Below are 24,412 nucleotides of genomic sequence, written 5' to 3'. Positions count from 1 at the left end.
AATAAAATCTTGGACAAAAAGCAGACCTTAACAAGTAAGTTGATGAGAGGTATGGTAAAACCAGTGAGGTACAGGGTTTTGTAATAAGGAATTTGGTTGGCCTCTATTCCTAGTCATGGAAGGGATCCTCTTAAACCCTTGGAATGATAGGAATGTTTGTTTTCTTGGTGGGCCCTGACAGTTTATGTGAAGGAAATGGCTGATGATGGGGGCAGTCCAGGCCAGAACCACCAACTACAGACAACCACTTGAGGGTGGGACTTGATATCAGCCCTACCTGAGGCAGGAGGGGTTGGAAGCTGAGTTCAACTTCACAGCCTGCAACCTGCATAATGAAAACTAGAGTTGGGTGAGCATGCCAGGAGTTGGCAATACAAGGTGCTTACACATCAGTGTGCCATGTGCTGCGAGGGTGAGATGCAATAGAGGTTTTGAACCTGGTACTCTCCCAGACCTCTCCTTATGTGTCTATTTGGCTGGCTCTTATTTGTAGGTTTTTTTTTTTTTTTCTCTTTTTCTGGTCATAAAATGGTGGTAGTCATTAGTAGAATATGTTGCTGAGTTCTGTGACTCCTTATAGTGAATTAAGCCTGATCGGGGTTTCTGGGGACCCTTAAATTAGCAGCCAACTGAGAAGTGAACATGGAGACCCTTCCAAGTTGTATAGGTGTCTACAGTGAAGGTAGTCTTGTAAAGAACTGTATCCTTAACCTGTGAAGTTTGACCTAATTCTGGGTCATTGGTGTCAGAAGTTATTACCAGAATGCTTATGAAAACATCTAGCTGGAGGGCTTCCCTGGTGGCACAAGGCATTAAGCACAGCACTATGAAGCAATCTGTAACCTCTGCAGCAGGAGTTCAATCTCAGCCGGCCAGGGAGATACCCACATGGCATGGAGCAGACCTCTCCTGCCTCGCCCGCTGCTCCCCTCAGCAGTGTATTTCAGTCAGTCTGCCTGTTCTGTTCCCCACTCTGTCGCTGGTGAATCTTCTCACCTCCCACACCTCTGGCCTATACCTCAGTTCTTATGTGCATAAATAAATAAAATTTTTTAAAAAATAAGAATTATCAATGAATAAGTACTTACTGAACCCTAAGAAAAACAAGGTTCTAAGTACCATATGGGTACTACTCATTAAACACCCAGTCTCTGAATACAGGAAAATGAACTGTCTGCTTTCTACAGAGCTATAGTTTAAAGACCCTTAGGTCTTCCCTGTGTTACATCCCACAAAGGATTTTCCAAATAATGAGTAATAACTTAGGGTCTCCCCTGGTGGTGCGGCGGTTGAGCGCTGGGCTGCACGGGTTCGTTCCCCTGCTGCCGGCCAAGGGTCCCACAAAAAAAAAAAAAAAAAAAAGAGCCAAATAATGAGAAATAACTTAGAGCCCTCTAATCTTCTTAATCCACCTAAATGGTAGAATGCACGTATCCAGATTTTGCTGACATAGGATCTGCTCTCTGGTTTCCCTCCTCTCCTGCTTCCTGGATACAGGTCCAGTGTATAAAAATTTGTGAGAGGGGAAGTAACTGTATCACAGGGTTAAGCTCCAAGGGACTACTCATATTCATTCTCCTTGTTGAACTTTATTCTATATGACATAATTACCATATTTTATCAGAAAATGTTTCCTATACATATGAGTATCTGAAAGATTGTTTCATGAGGTGTAAGTTTTCTTGGAAGAATATTTTTCAAATTAAAATATAGGAAAGAAAAATTAGACATCTGTTTTCTGGCCAATTTGCCAAGGACTTCAATAACTAGTCTAATCACCAATTAAAAAAAAGAAATCAGAGCCAAATTTTATATGTCTTATTGGTTAGTTATTATTAGGTTGATGGAATAAAATTAAAACCCAGAACTCCACTTATTGTTAAATACAAAAGAAAGGAAGAAAAAAATGAGTGACTGTTATATAATAGCCCTCAAAACCTTTCTTCTTAAAGATTGTGATTAAACCATAGGTTAGCATTTCCACTTTTATTATTAAGATACTTTGTCTTGGGACAGCCATTATTATTTATTGCTTTATATTTCTTTAAATTTTTTTCTTTAAATATTTTTCTTTTCTTTTTCTACTCACTTTTTAATTGTGTCTCATTTCAAGTAATTCCTGAAATAACTATCTGAATTCTAACTTCCACTAAAGTTCATACACAACCTGAAATTTTAAATGTTTACCATTAGTCTAAAATCATTTACCGTCGCCTATAACACATATCCAAGTGACTAATCCACCAACACCTTAAAACAAACACTTCAAAGTTATTATTTCTACATAATAAATGGAAAGTTTCCGTGTTTCACATACGTCATCCATGAAAAATTCTAAAACTCAATATGTGGGTCCACCACACTTTTATTACCAATACTCAGTGAGATAAAAATAAAAAGCTTCAGTTGCTACCTCTGTTTTTTCTGTTTCTTAGTCTGTCCACTTTTCTTCTGGCCTTTCTTTTCTTCTTAATGGGAACAGCTTTTTCTCCAATAAATAAATTTTTAGAATGTCCTACATTTTTTGAAGCAAAATTAAGTCCCTGTTTAGGTTTACTGACATCCTTTGAACTGGGTTTTGAATTTTGTTTTAATTTTTCTTTATTAACAGAACGCATGACTCTGAGTTTTCTTCCCATCAGTTCAGAATTGTTTAATTTCAGAGCAAGATGAACAGCATCTGTATTCTGCAATAAAAATCAATATATTAATTTCTACCAGAAACTTCTTTGCCAAGAAACTAGTAAAATTGCAACCTTAATAAATCAGAACATTCAAGCTTTCACCCAGAAACCCCTCCCATCTCCTCACTCAAGTTCGATCACAAGTGTCCCAGCAGCTTTGTTTATAGTCTTGCTTTAATCATGATCCTAACCAGTTTTTCCCCAGGAAGTACTTGAGTTGTCAAACAATCAGATAAGTCACAGAATGGGGGGGGGGGGTTGCAATTGTATGGGGAATATAAAAATAAATAAATAAATAAATAAATTTTATGTTATTTAAAAAAAAAAATCTATCTGGTGAGGGCCTCCCTGGTGGTGCAAGGGGTTAAGTCTCAGCATTTGTGAAGCTATCTGCAACCACTGCAGCACTAGTTCGATCCCCGGCCAGGGAGATAACCCACAGGGCATAGCAGACCTCTCCTGACTCGCCCGTTGCTCCCCTCAGCAGTGTATTTCAGAAGATCTGCCTGTTCTCCTTTCCAAGCTGTCTCTGGTGAGTTCTCTCCCACACTCCCCGCCCCACCTCTGGCCTGCACCCCAGCTTTATTTTATGCATAAAATAAGTAAAATAAATCTTAAAAAAAAATATCTGGTGATACATTATGAAGAGCCTCCAAAATAAACATATATATTGACCTAGTTACTAACAGCCCACTGGGCATCTATCCTAAAGAAGTAATTCAAAAATAAAGGCAAACATTTAAAGAAAAAAACAACCACTCCAATTTCCTTATTATAGGAATAGGGAACATGAAAAATCTGAGAAACATGAGGGAAAAGACAGTCTAAATAATGTTATATCACTCAATGGAGGATGCTTACATAACATAAACGAAGTGAAGCAGGTTGCAAATTTTTAGGTCCACAGGTATAAGTTAAACTATAAAAAAGGCACAGGAAAAAACTGAAAGGAAATGTATTAATGAGGGAAGAAAAACTCAAGTGCCAGCAGACAGTATGTATATTTGAATAGAATGTATAGTCTAATACTAAATATAATGTAATAATGTTAGGCATGAAACAGTGGTTAATATTTGGTGAGCTAAATATAACCAATTTATACAAAGACTGAAATTTTCGTCTACTTGAAGTGAACAATCAATTCTTTTCTCCATTTCACAGAAGTTGGATATTTAGTGATTTAATATCTTTAATATCCAGTTTCTCAAACATTATTCAGTAACATTACTATGGAGAAAGAGGGAACTATTGATAGAACATCTTTTGGCTAGATGCAATTAGAGGAACTCTACTCATTAGTTCTCTTAAGATGGAATTTGAGGGTGTGACAGTTACGTCTGAATGATGAAAGAGCAGTGACAATCCCTCTCAGCCTCATTTCAGAGGACAGTGACAATGCATTAGTCTCTCATACCTCAAAAAGCACGTAGCCAAACCCTCTGCCGACTCCTGTAACTTTATCTCTCACAATTCTTACTGCCACAATATTGCCACAGTCCAAAAAGTGTTCCTCAACTGTAGATTCTTCAATTCCTACAAATAAATTCAACCAAAGAGGAAATAAAGACTTGGAATTGCCTTAGAAAACTGCAGGTGTTAAATACAGCAAGGTAAGCTTAATCCAATGAAAATTAGTGAAGTAACATACCTCAATTTTTAGTCTTAAAACATTAGGTTACAACTCAGTTGTTATGTCCCTGTTATTTAAATAACTTTATTTAAACTTACTGTATGGGAGATTGCCCACAAACACTGATCTCTTCTCCCTCTGAAACACAAAGAGTTAATAAAAATCAGTCAATGAAGCAGAAAATGGAAGTCATCCTAAAACCCATCCTTTTCCCTCACCCCACATATCTGTTGGGCCTCCATCTCTGATTTAGTCACACACCCAGCCTTCCCTGCAGCCTTCCCCTCTCTATTATGAGTAGCCTATAATGAGGTGAATAGCACCACAAGAGGGAGTGTTTTATCTGTTCACAGCTGGCACTGGGTTAGGGAAGGGAACCCAAAGAATGTGACCACTTGTTGACCTGGTAGCTGGACTTTGGCAATTAAAGCCTCCCCAAAACACCCCACCTCCCATGTGAGTTCCACAGGGGTTCCACTTGGCCTCCTTGCTCCTATACTGCTTAGGACATGTTCCTGAGACAAAAATATGTTGCTAAGACCATCTCGACAGTGTACCTGATTAAACCCAGTTAAAGCCTCTAGACAAACTTTTAACATTTGGGGGACAGGGGTGGAAAACCACCTGTCTTGTGGATGCCCAAGACAAGCCTATATATAAGTACCTTTGCTTATTAAAACTGCCACCTGCCAATATGGAGTAGTCTAGTCTGTCTTTTTCTTCCATCTCTCCTTGCCCTTCATGTACAGAGACCAGTTTCAGATTACTGGTGACCCAACACTGACACATGGCAGTGCTCAAGAAAGGCATGCTATGTTAGGGCTGGGCAAGGTTTTCCTGTGAAGTACCAGAGAGCAAATATTTCAGGCTCTGTAGTCCATGTGTTGCAACTGTAGTCCATGTATTGCCACCACTCAAGTCTGTCATTTAGCACAATACATAACCTAATGAGTATGGTTTGTACCCATAAAACTTTATTTCAAAAAATATGTGGCAAGTGGTTTTGGCCCCCAAGACAGTTTCTTCACCTGTGCTAGATCCATAACCAAAGACAGTGCTGTCAACCAGGCCTTTATCATTTCTCAACCAGGTCACTTTGACACTGAAGTAATGTTAAGAGTTTTTACAAGCCCAGCCTTCATTTCAAAGGAGCTTCGTAAAATGCCAAGTCTGGTCACAACTCTCCCATGCTTACACCTGTACCATAGCACCTACACAAAACCCAGAACCAACATGGCAGAATACAGACTTCATGATTTGGCCTCTACCTATTTCTCCAATAGCAACTCTTAGTCCTACCCAGCCTCACACGCTACCCACTAAAACTGTATCAAGCCCTTGACATTCCCTGAGCAAATTCAGTTTGGGTCCTCACATTTGCACTGTTTGTCCTAATCCAATATTCTCTTTTTGTAATTTTTGCCTGGATATCACGGACTCATCTTTCATGTCTGATGTAACACCTGTTTTCCTAAAAACCCTCCTTTGTCGCTTCTTGTTGGCACCTTGCCCGCCAAGCGCCCATACCAGAGCTGACGAAGTACCCTGAGCCTTTCTGACAGTATTCATTGGCCACAGTCATCAGTACCTCAATCATTCCAATTTTATCTTCACCTTTATAATGGGAACATCTAGGAAACTGAGACTATATGGCTGACACAAAGCAGAGACTTAAAAACCGTTAAATGAATTATTTAACTTTCTAGTCCTCATTCTATAAAGCACTGGCCTAGATGCTGTCTAACACATCTTCCAACCTAACTCTCTGATTATTCATTCTAATGGTGGGACTGGGGGGATCATAATCCTATAGCAAATGTAGACCTAAGTTGGTGGACCATTACTGGCACTGATATTGTGACTCCAGAGGACAAAGGTTATTTCTTTTATTTTTTTTTTTATTTTTTTTTATTTATTTATTATATTTGTTTGTTTTGTTTATACATGCACTGGGTACAGTCAGAAGCGCGGGAGGGTGAGAGAATTCACCAGAGCCAGAGCGGGGAGCAGAGCAGGCAGAAGGACCGAAGTACACTGCTGAGGGGAGCAGCGGGCGGCAGGAGAGGTCTGCGCGCCACGTGGGACCCTCCTCTGGTGGCCGGGGAGCAGCCGGGGATCGAACCGGCGCCGCAGAGGCCGCGGGCAGCTTCGCAACCCAGTGCTCAACCGCTGCACCACCGGGGAGGCCCGACAAAGGTTATTTCTTTCTCTGCGTCCCTCAAGCTCACTGCTAACAAAAGCTCAGAAGAAAACATTTCTCTCTACAAGACTTTTTCTTGTTTTTTTTTTTTTTGTTAAGATTTTATTTTATTTATTTATACAAGTACTGGGTAAAGTCAGAAGTGCAGGAGGGTGAGAGAATTCACCAGAGGCAGAGCGGAGAGCAGAGCAGGCAGAATGATGAAGTACACTGCTGAGGGGAGCAGCAGGCAGCAGGATAGGTCTGCATGCCAGGTGGGCCCCTCGCCCAGTGGCTGGGGATGGAACCGGCGTTGCAGAAGCTGCGGGCAGCTTTGCAACACAGCGCTCAATCACTGCGCCACCGGGGAGGCCCAAGACTAAGTTTTTTAAACAACTCAAGTACTACTTACAGAGGAAGTGACAGATGCAAGATCAACTCTAACTCGAAATCCTTCTGCAATTTGGGCACCATTTCTGTATTATAAATATGAGGAAGAAATGACTGTTAAAAATGAGCCCCAGGTTACTGTAATATTTGTCCTAAAATGAAACCAAAGAATAAAGCATGTATATTTAAATAATTCTGCTGAACCTCAAAGCGATAAAATTACCTTTTCAACGCTTGTGTAGCAGCACTCTCATTCTTAAACACAACATAAGCATTAATATTTTTCTGGTCAGGGTGAACTTTACGTCTATAGTCCAGGAAAAAAAGAAGACAGTGTTAAAATGTTTCCATCAGTAAATATAAATAAAATATATACAGGTTGTTTTTCACTCTCACTCAACACATATGACAAAAATTTCTGAAGAAAGTTTCATCACCTAAATATTTAGGAACAATTCAAAAAATTACATAACTTGTACAGACATTGGCTGAAACATGTAACCCATGCCTTCTTACTAAATCATCACTGTGAGAGCAGGTGGACCATCCATGTAACACCACACGGCTGGAAAATAATCTCAGCTGCAGCTCTGTATTTAACATATATACAGAAATGCAAAAAAAGACAACTGGATTTTTTCTTCTCACTCTAAAATGAAAGCAAAACAAACACAACCCCTTTGTTAAGACAGTAGGCAGTGTTTTGATCTTTCAGTGGGAAGGTATAATGACTGCTTTTCATTTTTTTTTTTAAAGATTTATTTTTATTTACACAAGAACTGGGGCACAGGCCAGAGGCAGGGGAGGGTGAGAGAATTCACCAGAGACAGATCGGGGAGCAGAACAGGCAGACTGACCGAAATACACTGCTGAGGGGAGCAGCAGAAGAGACAGGAGAGGTCTGCTACGCCATGTGGGTTTTTCCCTGGCTGGCTGGGAATCGAACCCGTGTTACAGAGGCTGAGGACAGCTTCATAGCGCTGCACTCGACGCTCTGCACCACCAGGGAGGCCCTGCTTTTCACTTTTTAATGACCACAGCCATTGCTATTCACTGTCTAAACCCATTATGTCACTAGCTTGACAAAATGGTGATATAACTGAGATTTGACCAATCAGCAATAAGGAACCAGAATGACCACAAATCCTTCTTAGAAGACATTACTCTATTGTTTTGAAGTCAGAGAAGGGTATATCCTGTGCAATGAAATCATTTACATAAAATCTTAGAAACTGAAAACTAACATACAAAGACAGGAAAGTGGCCTCCCTGGTGGTGCAGGCGGTTGGGCGCAGCGCAGTGAAGCTGTCCGCAGCCTCTGCAGTGCCGGTTTAATTCCCGCCGGCCTTGGAGCAACCCACATGGTGAGCAGACCTCTCCTGTCTCACCTGCTGCTCCCCTCAGCAGTGTATTTCAGTCTGCCTGTTCTGTTCCCCACTCTGTCTCTGGTGAATAATTTCACCCTCCCGTGCATCTGGCCTGTAACTCAGCTCTTGTATAAATAAAATAAATGTTAAAAAAAAACAAAAAACAAAGACAGGAAGAAGGTCAGTGATGACCTGGTGACAGGGGTGGGGTCATGAAGCGTTCAGTATTTTTTTTTTTTTTGGAAAAGATTTTTAAAAATTTTTTGGTTAAGTTTATTTATTTTTATACAAGAACTGGGGTACAGGCCAGATGTGTGGGAGGGTGAGAAGATTCACCAGTGACAGAACAGGGAACAGAAAGGCAGACCAACCAAAATACAATGGTGAGGGGAGCAGAGGGCGAGACAGTAGGTCTGCCTAGCCATGTGGGTTTCTCCACAGCCAGCGGGGATGGAACTGGCACAGCAGAGGTTGCAAACAGGTTCACAGCGCTGCGCTCAACTGCCTGCGCCACCAGGGAGGCCCAGCATTCAGTATCTTGACTATGGCAATGATTTTAGGAAATTAAAAAAAAAAATACAGAAAATAAAAAAATTAAAAATTATACATATAAAGTATGTGCAGTCTTGGATCAAGAAGATGTGGTACATATACACCATGGAATATTACTCAGCATTCAAAAAAGATAAACACATCCAATTTGCAGCAACATGGATGGCGCTGGAAGGGATCATGCTCAGCGAAATAAGCCAGAAAGAAAAAGAAAAATACCGGATTGTCTCACTCACAGCAGGAATCTAGAAAACTTAAATAAGGGACCCAGGAAAATGAATAACTATAAGAAAGTGAAAATCAAAATCAACAAAAAAATATGAACCAGAGACACTCTATGGGGAGTGGGGGGACGGGGCGGGTAGGAATTGGGGTCAAAATAAGGGGGTTGCAATTGTATGGGGAATATAAAAATACAATTTATTTAAATTAAAATAAATAAATAAATAAAGTTTGTGCAGTCTTTTGAAGGTAAACCAGGCTTTCATAAAGTAGAAAAAAAGTTGACAAATGTTTAACTATAAAATTAAAAGGCAATAAGTTTTACATTATAAAATCTCCAGTGAGTAGAAGAAAAATAGCAAGTGACCAATAGGAAAAATAACTCAAATAACAAAAGGCTAATTTCTTTTTTTTTTTTTTTTTTTATAAATTTTATTGTTATATTCCCCATACAATTGCAGCCCCCCATTCTGACCCCAATCCCTCCCTCCCGCCCCCCCCCTAAAAGTGTCTCTGGTTCATAGTTTTTTGTTGATTTTGATTTTCACTTTCTTATATTCATTTTCCTGGTCCCTTATTTAAGTTTTCTAGATTCCTGCTATGAGTGAGACCATCCGGTATTTTTCTTTTTCTTTTTGGCTTATTTCGCTGAGCATGATCCCTTCCAGCGCCATCCATGTTGCTGCAAATTGCATGTGTTTATCTTTTTTGAATGCTGAGTAATATTCCATGGTATATATGTACCACATCTTCTTGATCCAGTCATCTATTTTTGGGCATTTGGGTTGTTTCCAAAGCTTAGCTATTGTAAACAGTGCTGCTATAAACATAGGGGTGCAGGTGTTCTTTGGAATTGATGTTTCTGTGTCCCAAAAGGCTAATTTCTTTACACCTAGCAGATTTCAACAGAGAAACTCAGTAGAAAAAAATTGAGGAAATGTGTAACAATTTACATAAAAGGGAACAGAAATGATTCTTGATTATATGAAAAGATGCTCAGTCATAAAAGAAATATAGATTAGAAATATCATTTTAGGGGCCTCCCTCATGGTGTAAGGGGTTAAGACGCAACCTATGAAGCTGTTCGCAGCCTCTGCAGCATGAGTTTGGTCCCCAGGCAAGCCAGGGAACAAGTCACAAGGCACAGCAGACCTCTCCTGGCTCACCCGCTGCTCCCCTCAGCAGTGTACTTCGGTCAATCTGCCTGTTCTATTCCCCACTGTCTCTGGTGAATCCTCTCACCCCCCATACCTCCAGCCTGTACCCCAGCTCTTGTATGCATAAATAAATAAATCTTTAAAACAAAAAAAAAAAACAAAGAAATATCATTTTACCTATGATATTGCCAATGATGAAAAAGCTGAAAACCATACCATTGGTAAAGGTATGAGAACAGAAATAAGCTACCATCTCTATGGGATGGAAAGCAGTCAAAATTACAAATGCAAATAACCTTTTGATCAAGCAATTTCACTAGTAGAAGTTTATCCTAGGGCCCCCCTGGTGGCGCAAGGAGTTAAGAACCTCACTATGAAGCAATCCACAGCATTTGCAGCATGAGTTCAACCCCCCGCAGGCCAGGGAGAAACCCACACGGCGAGGCAGACCTCTCCTGTCTCCCCGCTGCTCCCCTCAGCAGTGTTTTTCAGTCAGTCTGCCTGTTCTGTTCCCCACTGTCTCTGGTGGATCCTCTCATCCCCCACATCTCTGGCCTGTACCCCAACTCTTGCATGCATATATAAATAAATCTTTAAAAAAAAAAAGTTTATCCTAGAGATAAATTTGCGTGTGTACAAACTTAAATAAGTACAAGGTCACTCACACTCTACATTACTTGTAATAGACACAAAACTAGGGAAAAAATCCAAATGTCCATCAGTGATGGGTTTGTTAAAACAAATTGCGGTATACCTTATAGAAAACAAAGATGCCCTGTAAAAGAATGGAGAAGCAATTTTTACACTGATATGAACAGATTTCTAAGTTACAGCAAGTGGTAAAAAGAAGAAGTAGAGTAACATGTTTATATTAAATACCACTGGTCCAAAAGTTATGTGTGGGGTATGAACATACATGTATATTAGTTTGTAAATGCATAAAATGTCACCAGAAGGTTATAGATGACCTCACACCAGTAAGAATGTCCCACATAAAAAAAATGACAATAGCAAATGCTGTCAAGGATGTGGCGAAAAAGGAACCCTTTTAGATTGCTGGTGGGACTGCAAACTGGTCCAATCACTATGGAAAACTGTGTTGAGGACCCTTATATTATTAAAATGGATCTACCATTTGACCCCGCAATTCCACTCCTAGGAATCTATCCAAAGGACACAAAACCATTAATTAGAAAGGAAAGCTGCACTCCTATGTTCATTACAGCATTACTTATAATAGCTAAGATATGGAAACAACCCAAATGCCCAAAAACAGATGATAGGATCAAGAAGATGTGGTACATATACACAACAGAATACTACTCAGCAATCAAAAAAGATAAACTCATGCCATTCACAGCAACATGGAATGAGCTGGAAGGGGTTATGCTCAGTGAAATAAGTCAGAAGGAAAAAGAAAAATATCAGGTAATTTTACTGATGGGAGGAATATAGGGAAACTGAACAAGGGGTCAGGTAAGAAAACAAAGGACAAAACAAGCAGGCAAACTCCAGAACTGAGACACACCACAGGAGAGGGAGAGAGAGGGGGGTAGGTCAAAAAAGAAGAGGAAAGAGCACAAGAGACGTGGTGACAGTTCACAGGTGATTTGGTGGTGGGAATTTTATGGTGATTACACATGAGGGGAGAAATCAAACATTATACAAAAATGAACAATGATGCATAAAAATAAATAAATATAATTTTTTTTAAAGGTAAAGTAAAAACCACAGGTGTCTGAGGCAGTAAATTGGCTGACTAGGGATGAAATGTAGGAACTTTTCATTGCATACACTATTACATTTTTTTCTTTTGAACCATTTCCTTTATTTCTTATTCAAATAATTAAATTTAAAGTGTTTTTAAATGGGGTCAGGAGGCCCTTGACTCCATTTTTCTGGCACCAAATCTCCTCAGTACTATTATGACATACTCTTGTAACAGAACCTTTACTTCTATTGAATTCAGGCCCCTGGATTCCAATCTTACATAGAAACAAAAGTCCATAATCTCCAAAGAAGAAGGGCTGTGTCTTGCCAAGTTTTACATTCCCCATAGCGTTTGAATATTGTCTTGTATAAAAGACTGACGTTTGGTTACCTGAGGAAAAATTACGGGAGTCAGGAACACATATTAACACGTACTGATCAAGTGTGAACTATGTATCTGGCACTGGAATGGTTATGGGGAAAAAATGGCAAAGACCTGGTCCACCAAATAATTCCAAATTAGGAATGAACATAGAAATAAACTTGTCAAAATGTTCAAGGGGATGATTCAAATATCTTTATATATAAGAGGATCCTGAGGAATGTTTTTACAGTACATTATAAGTTATCTAATATAACTATCTATATAGAGATCAAATTATAGAGATCTTATGTATGTATCTTATGTATATGTGTATGTGTGTGAGTATATGTGTACAATATATACCCCTCTGCTTCTAAAATCCATCATTTCAAGTACCAATAAGAAAGAAAAAACAGGGCCTCCCTGGTGGCACAAGGGGTTGAGACGCAGCACTATGAAGCTATCAGCAGCCTCTGCAGCATAAGTTCGATCCCGGCCAGGGAGCCGACCCACGTGGTGTAGCAAACCTCTCCTGTCTCGCCTGCTGCTCCCCTCAGCAGTGTATTTCAGTAGATCTGCCTGTTCCGTTCCCCACTCTGTCTCTGGTGAATCCTCTCACCCCCCACATCTCTGGACTTTACCCCAGTTCTTGTATGCATAAATAAATCTTTCAAAAAAAAAAAGACAAAACACCCCAGATTGGGAGACTAATAGGAAAAACACAAAAAACTAAAGTTAAATGAGAAATAAAGGCTTTATAAAATTTACATATGGCAACTATACTTGAATTAAGAAAATCAATGAGAAACAACTTTTAGTAAAGAAACGTGCAAGCTCACCCCTTGGCAACAAGGGCGGAAATACATGGGAAAGGAAACGGGAATCCTGCGTATCAGAATGAAGCCACACTACCTGTTTGGTTCAGAAACCCTTATAGAGAATTTAAAGTGGTCTTGGATTGGCAGTATCCCAGAGAACATAACTGTCCCTACAAAAACCTGACCAGCCAACAACTATGGAGCACCTCTGATTTTCAGATGCATCTTGATTTCAATCTGAGAATGTGTGCCCTAAAATGACGAAACTACACCAAATTGATCGACCCCCTTGAAGTTTCTTGGGGTACGTTTACTAGCAAGTTATTTTACAATATGTCCCATGACTCTACAATTTCCATTAAGGCCTAAAGACAAACAGGTGACAAATTCCTATGCTATTACAGACAATAGGAAACAGTCAAAGCATGATGTATTCCCAAACAGTTTAAAACTACTTCCTTTCTTTAATTATAAACTTACTTTATTGCTGCCACCTTTTTGGACATGGTTTCCTCTGCGGGAATCTTTTAAGAGAAAAAAAATTAGAGAAAATTAATTATTTGAAATATTGTAGCAAATTAAATGTTAATTAATTGAATTCTAAATTTCTAACTCTGATATGAGGTGATTGAAAGTGAACCAGAAACAACTATCCTAATGCTATGTGAATGGGAGCTGGTAGCTGAGGACAGAAACATCCAAAGATAGTACCATACTTAGATCCAACAGGCCCTGAACAGAAGCAAACATACTGTGGCCTCAAACTTTGTCAGATGACTTGAAGTGGTATTTGATCATAAGGGGACAATGATGTTAAAGATGCACATGAAGAATGTAAAGAAAATTGTTTTATAAAACAAGCATGAAAAGGCAACATTTCTACTTGGTGTTTTTTGCAAATCCCATGTGATTTTAAATATGTCAAGCTAGGGCCTCCCTGGTGGTGTAAGTGATTAAGTATCAGCACTGTGAAGCTACTGGCAGCCACTGCAGCACGAGTTCGATCTCTGGCCAGGGAGCTGCTCACATGGCCCAGCAGACACATCCTGTCTCGCCCACTGCTCCCCTCAGCAGTGTATTTCAGTCAGTCTGCCTATTCTGTTCCCCACTCTGTCTCTGGTGAATCCTCTCACCCCCTGTACCTCTGGCCCATATCCCAGCTCTTGTATGCATAAATCAATGAATCTTTAAAAAAAAAAGGTCAGGCTAAAATTATAATGTAAGAAGACATATTACTTCATCCATATCTCTAAAAGCTCATATATGGCTGTTGGAAAAAAAAAATTGTGGTAGCTTTAATTGGGAAAAAAAGGAATTCCCTTTTATATTTAGGTTCACTTTACTATAGTCTTATGTAGTGCTTAAGAGTAGAGGGGGCAGGTAATGAAACTTGCATGGAGGAAATTCAATCAACAACTATAACTGTCAGGTGTGTGTTAATACCGCCAGGTACTGAGAAGATGAAGGCAAAAAGATACAGTTCACAGTCTAGAAGCACCTGTGAATGTCAGTCTCATTTAGGGGAGTTGTAAATCTCTGAAAAACTTCTTTCTTAGTCATCTGATGAAATCTTGAATAACAATGCAACTGCCTCCAGTATTTTAAGAGGCAAAATGGAGTTTAAGAAGGAACCCCTGCAAAACAAATGAACTGAGAAAAGGTCAAGGGTGAGAAAGGCTACAGGTACGCCCAGCAACAGGCATAGCTCCTGGGCTGCAGGACTTATGTGTGGAGGAACACAGAGCCTCGGGGCCACCCTGTGCAGACCACCAGGCTAAGATGGACGGATCTCAGTGACAGCAAGACTAACAGAAAGCTTTTAAGGAATTCCATACCTACTTGCTGTGCATAATGTACAGGTACTGGTAACCAAGACAAACTGGGTATTTATAGTCACAGCTTACAGTCTGGTGGGGTACACAAACAACATAAAAAAAATTACAGGACAGTATCACAAGGACTACACTGCAGTGTGGGTGCTGCACAGCACAGAGCAGGGTCACCAAAGATGCCAGTGGCCTAGTGATATGAGAATCTGGGCAGGTTGCCAAAAAATAATACCAGGCCAAGGTAGGTATATATGGGTGATACACAGAGGTAAGAGAGAAAAAGAGAGAGAGAGAATAATGTATAATGACTATCACATGGAAGAAACTTCATTTACACATTTTTGTATTTATTCATTTACACAACTAATATTTATTGAGCTTCTACTATGCGCATTATTTTGAGGTGCTAAGGACAAAGCAGTGAAGAAAAAAGATAAATATCCCTGCACATAATGCAGAGGTGGCATGCGGCACATACAGAGCGGGGAGAGAGGGAGGATATCAGGCAGGAGTTCAGAGTGAAGTACTTCAGAGCAATTAAGCTAACAGCAGTATTTTGGCTAAATCAGAGGTAGGCTAAAGGCAGTAACTATAATAGGCCTCAGCAACTGTTCTGGCAAAAGGTAGTGAAAACTTAGGTGGAGGGCTTCCTCTGGTGGTGCAGGCCGTTCAGCACAGCACTGTGAAGCTGTCCACAGCCTCTGCAGTGCCGGTTCAATACCGGCCGTGGCTGCCGAGGGTGCCACATGGCGCAGCAGACCTCTCCTGTACACCCACTGCTCCCCTCAGCAGTATATTTCGTCAGTCTGCCTGTTCTGTTCCCCACTCTGTCTTTGGTGAATCCTCTCACACTCCCACAAATCTGGCTTGTACCCTGGTTCTTGTATAAATAAGTAAATCTTAAAAAATTAAAAAAAAGAAAACTTAGGTGAAACAATGAAAAAAAAAATCTTGAGAAGAAAACACAGTTGAAAAACAGGCCAAGATAACAATAGATTGGGTGGGCCAAAGAAAAGAGTTAAAGACAACCACAAGGCCCACAGTCTGGGAAGCACTAAATAATATAGAAAATCAACAGACAGCACAGGTGGGGTGAGGGATGGATGAAGGTTTAAGAACAGACATGTTAAAACTGGGGTTTCAAGACACCAGAGTGTGTATGTCACACATAAACCTGATATGGGGAAAAGGCAGAAGGGCAAATCAAATATATGTAATAAAAGTGAGACAATAATGCCATCAGAGAAATTATAGACTGCTCCAAAATCTTGGGAAATGTCAACTTTTAGAGAAGTAGGCAGTTTGCCCACTGTGACATCTGACCATGTCTGGAGCTATTACTGGTTGTTACAACTGGGATAGAAAGGGCACTACCAGCATCTAGCAGGCCGAGGCAGGAATACTACTAAATATCCTACAATGTAGAGGGTGGCCTCCAACAAGGAGTTATCCAGCCCAAAATGTCAAGAGTACTTAAGTTGAGAAATCCCATTTTAGAGAATCACATGAGAAAGGGCAGTTAGAAATAAGGAAAAAGCATTTCTTGTATTCTAATGCATATTAATTACAAAAACACAAGGGATGCTTATTACATGCTCTGAGGATCATGGTGTAATTAGAGTAGTTAGTTGGTAAAATCAGATACCATTTATATAGTTTTAACATTAAATTGATGCTTTAAAAAAACTTTTTCATGCTCAGAACCTAAGTACTGTCTACAGCAGTCACACAAACCTCCCATATTGAATACCTATGATTCCAGAAATGCTTCTTAACAAGTATTAACCTTTCTGATTATTTAGTAAACACAACAAACAAATGTCACCCGCCATCCCACAAAATACGTAATTGGCCTTAGTAACAATAAGTATATTATTTCATTACGTGAATTCATTGAATTAACTGACAAAGTTCGAGAGTCACTAAGAGCAACAATTTTTTGGGTTGATTTCGACCTGCTGACTCAAAATCTTAAAGGCAAGTACACCTCCATTTCACTAACATAAGATGTTTATAACTCTGATTCAATACAATAGACTTTAAGATTATGCAATTTTAAGGAGTGGAGGGGGAAAAACCTACCAGAGAACGAAATCGCACAGATTCTATTTGTCCATATTCTTTAAAAAATGACTTCAGGTTCTAAAATATAAATAAATACATAAATATATATACATATTCTTTATTTAGTCTACTTTCAGAATATCAAATAAGGGTTACAAAAAGGAACAAAGTCAAGCCATCTGATAATCTTTTACTACCAGGTTTTGTTATAAGAACATTGTGGGAGAAAGGGTGACCAGTCAGTTGGAAGACAAAAAAATTTTCTGAAATTTAAGTAAAAAGAAAACATAATTTCATGTTAGTATCCATAAGGGACTAAACATCTTTTTTTTAAAGATTTTTTTTTTTTATTTATGAAAGTGCTGGGGTACAAGCCATATGTACGGGAGGGTGAGAGGCTTCACCAGAGACAGAGCGGGGAACAGAACAGGCAGACTGATGAAATACACTGCTGAGGGGAGCAGCAGGCGAGACAGGAGAGGTCTGCCACCCCATGTGGGGTTCTCACCAGCCGGCCGGGATCGAATCCTTGCTGCAGAGGCTGCGAACAGCTTCATGGTGTGGCGCTCAACCACCTGCGCCACCAGGGAGGCCCACTATACATTTTTATCTTTCAGTCTTTTATAATCTTCACCACATGAAAACTCAGATTATATATTCCACAGATAATGTAACCTTTTTTTTCATGTTGGCGCCAACCAGAAATGAATTTTACGGATTCTTATGTCAGTATGAGAAATTTTCTAAGTGCTAGGCATTAGGACCATATTGAAATTGCATATTGAGGGCCTCCCTGGTGGTGCAAGGGGTTAAGACGCAACCTATGAAGCTATCTGCAGCCACTGCAGCAGAAGTTTAATCTCCGGCCAGGGAGATGCCCACATGGCACACCAGACCTCTCCTGACTTGCCCACTGCTCCCCTCAGCAGTGTATTTCAGTCAATGCACCTGTTCTGTTCCTCACTCTGTCTCTAGTGAATCCTCTCACCCCCCACACCTCTGGCCTACACTCCAGTTCTTGTATGCATAAATAAATAAATCTTTAGGGCCTCCCTGTTGGCACAAGGGTTAAAACGCAACCTATGAAGCTGTCCTCAGCCACTACAGCACGAGTTCAATTCCCAGCCAGCCAGGAAGCAACCCACATAGCACAGCAGACCTCTCCTGACTCGCCCGCTCCTCCCCCCAGCAGTGTACTTTGGTCAATCTGCCTGTTCTGTTCCCCTCTCTGTCTCTGGTGAATCCTCTCATCCCCCACATCTCTGGCCTGTACCCCAGCTTTTGTATGCATAAATAAATAAATCTAAAAAAAAAGAAATCTTCAAAAAAAAAAATTGCGTATTGAAATTTAGAGGGTAAATTTTGTATGTTTTTCTTAAGACTAGCTTAGAATGTGGAGAATGCCAAGAATGTGTTTGACAGCTAGGACAATAATTTCTATAACCAATTTTAATTCAAAAATAATTTACTGAATGTGCAAAGCACAACACATACTCCCTTCCTTTGAGCTCCTTATAATCTAACAGGAAGATCAATAACCAAAACTATGCTACAAAGTAAAATAATGTATTATGTTCTGTAAAAATAATCGCAAATAAAATACTAGGAGACAAAAGGGTAAAAAGGATAGAGAAAAACCAGGCAATTTTTTGTACTGTTTTGTGTCTAAGGAAGTGGAATTTAAATTGTCCTTCAAGGGATGGGCAGGATTGTGACCCAAGGAATGCCAAAAGTATGATTATCACATGGAAGAAAATTCATTTGCACATTTTTTTTTTTTTAATTTTCTAGAGGCATGTCTTATTTATTTATTTGTTTGTTTGTTTGTTTGTTTGGTTTATACATGCACTGGGTACAGTCAGAAGCGCGGGAGGGTGAGAGAATTCACCAGAGCCAGAGCGGGGAGCAGAGCAGGCAGAAGGACCGAAGTACACTGCTGAGGGGAGCAGCGGGCGGCAGGAGAGGTCTGCGCACCATGTGGGACCCTCCTCCGGTGGCCGGGGAGCAGCCGGGGATCGAACCGGCGCCGCAGAGGCTGCGGGCAGCTTCGCAACCCAGCGCTCAACCGCTGCGCCACCGGGGAGGCCCTACACATTTTTGTATTAATTCATTTATACAAACTAATATTTATTGAGCTTCTACTGTGCACTAAGTATTATTTTGAGATGCTAAGGACAGAGCAGTGAAGAAAAAAGATAAATATCCCTACACATACAGAGGTGGCATGTGGCTGGAATGAAAAAACCCAGACAGAAGACCACAGCAAGAGGTCAAAAGAATTTGCAAAAGTCTGAATTAGGGCAGTGACTATGGGAAAGGAATGGTATGGAATACAGAATCTGTCTGTAGAACAATTTGTATAGTAGTCATTTATAATAAAGTTATGTATTAATGACTTTTTATGTGCTTATTTAATAAAGAGTAAACAAACTAATGAATTAATTTCTCTGAATTTTTACAATATACAGTACAAACTCACCTTTTTATTACATGTGACAGGCAAATTTCCAACAAACACTGTTCTCTCATTCTTTAATCTCTCTTCTTCCTGGTTGATTTTAATTTTCTTTCTTTGATTTACAACTATGTGGTCTACATCATCATGTTCTTTTTTATCTGCTACTTTAACACCAGATTGAGAATTTTTCCTTTTCTGCCCTTGTTTCTGGTGAACTTCTTCTTCTTCTAAATCTGCACTTGCTAGAGCATTTTCTCTTTTTAAGAAAGAAAGAAAAAGTGTCATGGAAGTCAGGTGGAGAATCTGACAAAGCATAGTGATTAATTTCCCACCTATTTCTGGTTATTGTATGTATAAGCTTAGCAATCAAAAATATCTCTAAATTTTAAAAGTGGCATTATCTAAAAGTGACTAGTATCTTCAGAAAAACTAAAGGGTTAGGAAAAATTAAGTCAAACTTTTGAAGATATGTGAAAACTGTCAGGCAATAGAGCAACAGAAGTTCATTTAAACAAGTTAATGGGAGAAATTTGATCTCTGAGGTAGTTTAAGAAAATTGAATGCATCTTTTACCTACATGCAGAAATATTTAAAGACGAAACAAGTTTAAGTTTGCATTCAAATAGTGAGATGGATATAAATGGGGTAAAGATAAAATAAGACTGGCAGAGTACTAATGATTGTTGGTGCTGCAAACATGGAGATCCTTATTCAACTCTTAAATATGTATATTTTCCATAATAAAAAAATTGAATTAGAACTTTGAAATGAGCAGAAAAAATAAGCTATGACATGTACAACAATCCCAATTTCTCTACCATCTTATATCTCTAACATCAACTAACGCAATTTTACCAACCTGTTTGCCAACGTTTTGTCTGCAACAGAAAGTTTCTTCTTCACTTTCATTTTTTTGGCAGATTCTTCCAAAATTGGTCTTTGATTTTGGGATGTACTTTCCTCCTCCTCATCCTGTTTCCTTTTTTTGGTGGTTTCCTTTTAAAAGTTGGAAGTTATGTTTTGAGACTTCATCCTTTTTAATAACTTAGTGGTTTTTCTAAATTAGCATCTCTTCTCACTGGTATGTCCAGTAACTAAAGTTACTTAGATTGAACCCCACCTGTCCCACCTGCCATGCCCTGCACCGTAGATTGCTTAAAGTTACTCTAATGGACCATTCGGAACAGAACCCAGTGACTTACTTTAGGCACAGGCACGTACACGGGTTGAAGCTGAGGGTCAAAGGAGCCGAAGAGGGACGCCAGTGGACCTGCGCTGCCGCTGGAGGGGGGCTTGCCGTGGAATAAGCTATTGGCGACTTGTCCGACCAGATAGTCTCCTGTCTGACTCCCACGAACGCCATCGTCCGGGTTCTCTCTAGGTACCAATGGCAGAAACTCAGCGACACGACACCACGCCACGCCCCTCCGCTTCGCCCGCCCGAGAGCCCGAAGGCACACCTTTGCCCAGGTAAACGTGCCGCGCGCCACTCACCCCTCCTGGGCACCTCTCCTTTTCGTCCCCCAGCCCACGCAAACAGGCTGCGCCCCCCACATCCCTCCTGGGCACTTCTTTTTCTTGCCCCCAGCCTAGGTAAATATGCCGCGCGCCACTCACCCCTTCTGGGCACTTCTCCTTTTCTTCTGTTTCTTTTCTCTTTCCAAAGGCATTTTTACGGCCAGGCCACAGAGAGCGGCAGCACGCGAGCCGCACTTCCGGGTCCCGTCACTTCCGCTCCAGGAACACGCCCCTTCCGCTCCGGGACTTTTTTGCCGCTGCCTTCGCGGGCAGAAGGGACGTCAGGTGGGAGGGCTTGGGATTCTCGTGCACATTTGTGCCTTGCTCTGTTAGAGCGAGACCTAGTGTTGGGAAAGAAGTCTTTGCAGAGTAGTTGAGGCCTGAATCGTGAATAAGGAAACTGCTGGAGTGGGGTGTCAGTCAGAAGAGAGGAAAAACACCTACAAAAACCCCCGGATTAGTGCAGGGAAGGAGGTCGAGTAACAAGGTAGGTGTAGGTAACATCACTAGCAAGTGGTGAAGGGACAGGGACTATCTCTCTGCTCCTTACAGGGTAACGCTTTGGTCTGAAGTGGGGGTGGAGTCCACAAAGCCTGTATGGAATTACCTCAGGACATCCTTTCCCCCTAACAAAATTTCGGAAGAGCTGCAAGAGAGTTGGGGGAAAGGATGTCCTGAGCTAATCCCATACAGGCTTTGTGGACCCCACCCCCACTCCAGACCAAAGCCATCAGGACATTGGGAAAGACAAATCCCATCACCACCACAGGGAAGTTGCTGGAACCTGAGGGTGGAGCTGAGCAAGGAGAGAAGAAGCTGCAGAAGAGACTGAGGAAGGAAGGAAGCAGGATGTAGAGCCAGAAGACCTGGAGGGGGCACATGGAGCAGAGAGACATTGCTTAAAAATAAAGTTGAAAATAATATGTTGTTGGGGACCACAGCTCTAACCTGCTTGGCCAGGCTATTTTGCCAGGTAAAGGAGATACTTGGCACTTTTTTTCAGCCTGCCTCCCAGATTTGTCTTCACCCAAATCTTTACCTTTTAACCTACTTTTTCTGGCCACCTTGTCTTTTGTATTCCTTGTTTCTCATTTTCTTTTCTTTTTTTTTTTTTTTAAGTTTTTTTTTTTTTAATAGAGGCATGTTTTTATTTATTTATTTGTTTGTTTTTTTTTGTTTATACATGCACTGGGTACAGTCAGAAGCGCGGGAGGGTGAGAGAATTCACCAGAGCCAGAGCTGGGAGCAGAGCAGGCAGAAGGACCGAAGTACACTGCTGAGGGGAGCAGCGGGCGGCAGGAGAGGTCTGCACGCCATGTGGGACCCTCCTCTGGTGGCCTGGGAGCAGCCGGGGATCGAACCGGCGCCGCAGAGGCCGCGGGCAGCTTTGCAACCCAGCGCTCAACCGCTGCGCCACCGGGGAGGCCCCCTTGTTTCTCATTTTCAGCAGCAAAGTTGTACCCATCCTTCAAGGTCCAGCTCAGAAGCTATCTGATGGTAATTTCCCTGGTATTTAAAATCAGATAATTTTTCCCAAGCCTCCATCCTACCTGCATTAGTGTTAATTTCTAGATGTAAGACTTGTTCTGTAGTGTCTGTTTTCGTACTGGTGAATATTTGGTAAATTGACTTTAGGTAATAAAAGATACATACTAGTTATCATTAATCATTGACTGCAGCAGCGTTGGTAGCAAGATAGGATTTGACTTTGTATCTTTAAACGATTTGCTTTTTGAAAACTACTTAACAGAACACACTGGGAATATGACCATGCATAGCCCACAATAGAAAAATTGAGTCCACAACATTCAGTTGGTTGACCTGGTTTTGATTTGAGTCCCTTATCTTGGTTTTCTGTAAAATACTCAAGTGGTTTCACAAAGATGAGAAAAATACAACTGACCGTGCTTAATGCAACTCAAGCATTCTATCTATCCCACATGGTCCATTGAAGAAATTCTACCTTTTCCTTCCCTAAATCCACCAAACCCATTCCTTCCCCAGCTCTTCCTAGCATTATTCCAAGAATCATTTCCTATCAGGAGTGCTGTATTCTCATCACATCTGGCCTACCTAACTCTTCCTCTTCTCAACACATTCCATTCCATATTAATTTTCCTTGAATGCTACTTTAAGGTTTGCATCTCCTCCAGTCACTAGTCATCACGATTTTTATATGCTCATATACTGCACCCTTTAAACTCTTATAGTTTTCCCTGATGGTACAGTTAGCACTTTATTTTATATCTTATGCTTCTTCCACAACGAAACCCAAAAACTTTACTTCAGGGTATTACATCTTACACATAAAGCCAATGTTTATATTATGTAAGCCAAAAATCCCTAAGTAGCAGGTTAAAATTAGAACAAAGATGTAGAAATAATAGACTTGAAATAATGAAAGGCAACACACACTTCTAAAGGAAAATGTTTGAAAGAGGCTGTAGTTGGAGTTAAAAAATTATTCCCACTGCCATTCAGAACTGATTATTAACCATTTCAAGATCACTAACTCCTTTGAAGAGTCATAAAGAATCTCACAGAAAAAGACAAAACAACTTTATTAAAAATCCTAGAGGTTTCATGGAATCTGTTTCACCTCCCCCAGACTACCTAGATTAAACTTCACACTCAGGTTATTTCAGTAGAGTAAAAAGGTTTTGAAGAACACTTAAAAAAAAAAACATAACCAGGGGCCTCCCTTGGTGACAAGGGGTTAAAGACAGCGTTAACAAGCTACTGCCAGACACTGCAGCTCAATCCTGGGCCAGCCAGGAAGGTGATGCATGGCACAGCAGACCTCTCACTTGCCTGCTGCTCCCCTCAACAGTATACTTTGGTCAGTCTGCCTGTTCTGCTCCCCACTCTGTCTCTGGTGAATCCTCTCACCCCCCGACCTCTGGCTTACACCCCAGTTCGTGTGTGCATAAATACATCTTTCAAAAAAAAATTTATCATTGGTTGTAAATTAGATTGATAAAATTTAGTAGATGACCAAGAGAAAACAGATCAAATTCTTGTAATACCATGAAAGTTTCAAATTCTCCAGAGGAGTTAGAAAGAAAGGAGAATAGGCAGACTAGAATGCAGAGAAAGGCATCAGGTTATAAACTTTAACAAAATTTGGAATCCTCCGAAGAATAGTGTTTCAGTAACACTCTAAGCAGGTGATACTAGTTGTTTAAAAATCAGGTTTCATGATAAGGTAAGCCTAAAAATTGTAAAAAAGTTGATCCGGGCCTCCCCCGGTGGCGCAGCGGTTGCCCCTGCAGAGCCGGTTCCTTCCCTGGCAGCCGGAAGAAGCAAAAAAAAGTTATCAAATGTCTCTTCCCAAACCACCTCAATTTTTAATATGCTAACTCAATTTTTATATGCTCTCTCTCCCCATATATATCTATGTGTGTATGTGTGTATATATATATGTATATATATATATACACACACACACACACAAAATAATTTTGATAAAT

At 40.5% G+C, this 24,412-nt stretch overlaps 1 protein-coding gene across 1 annotated transcript; it reads right to left on the bottom strand.

Moving 5' to 3' along the window:
• Nucleotides 1–1,410: 1,410 nt before the first annotated feature.
• RBM34 (RNA binding motif protein 34) lies at nucleotides 1,411–21,182 on the bottom strand. The gene is given in 12 exon segments (XM_037510398.2): nucleotides 1,411–2,468; nucleotides 2,471–2,687; nucleotides 4,099–4,217; nucleotides 4,413–4,452; nucleotides 6,906–6,969; nucleotides 7,107–7,190; nucleotides 13,554–13,597; nucleotides 16,985–17,044; nucleotides 19,446–19,680; nucleotides 20,284–20,420; nucleotides 20,627–20,801; nucleotides 21,042–21,182. Coding segments are annotated over 12 exon segments (1,287 nt in total). The 5' UTR covers nucleotides 21,095–21,182; the 3' UTR covers nucleotides 1,411–2,409.
• Between the last annotated feature and the right edge of the window lie 3,230 nt (nucleotides 21,183–24,412).

Source organism: Talpa occidentalis, unplaced genomic scaffold, assembly GCF_014898055.3.
Source record: "Talpa occidentalis isolate TD23 unplaced genomic scaffold, MPIMG_talOcc4v2.1 talOcc4.14, whole genome shotgun sequence".
In the NCBI taxonomy this organism is placed as follows: domain Eukaryota; kingdom Metazoa; phylum Chordata; class Mammalia; order Eulipotyphla; family Talpidae; genus Talpa; species Talpa occidentalis.
This window is presented reverse-complemented; position numbering and strand designations above follow the sequence as displayed.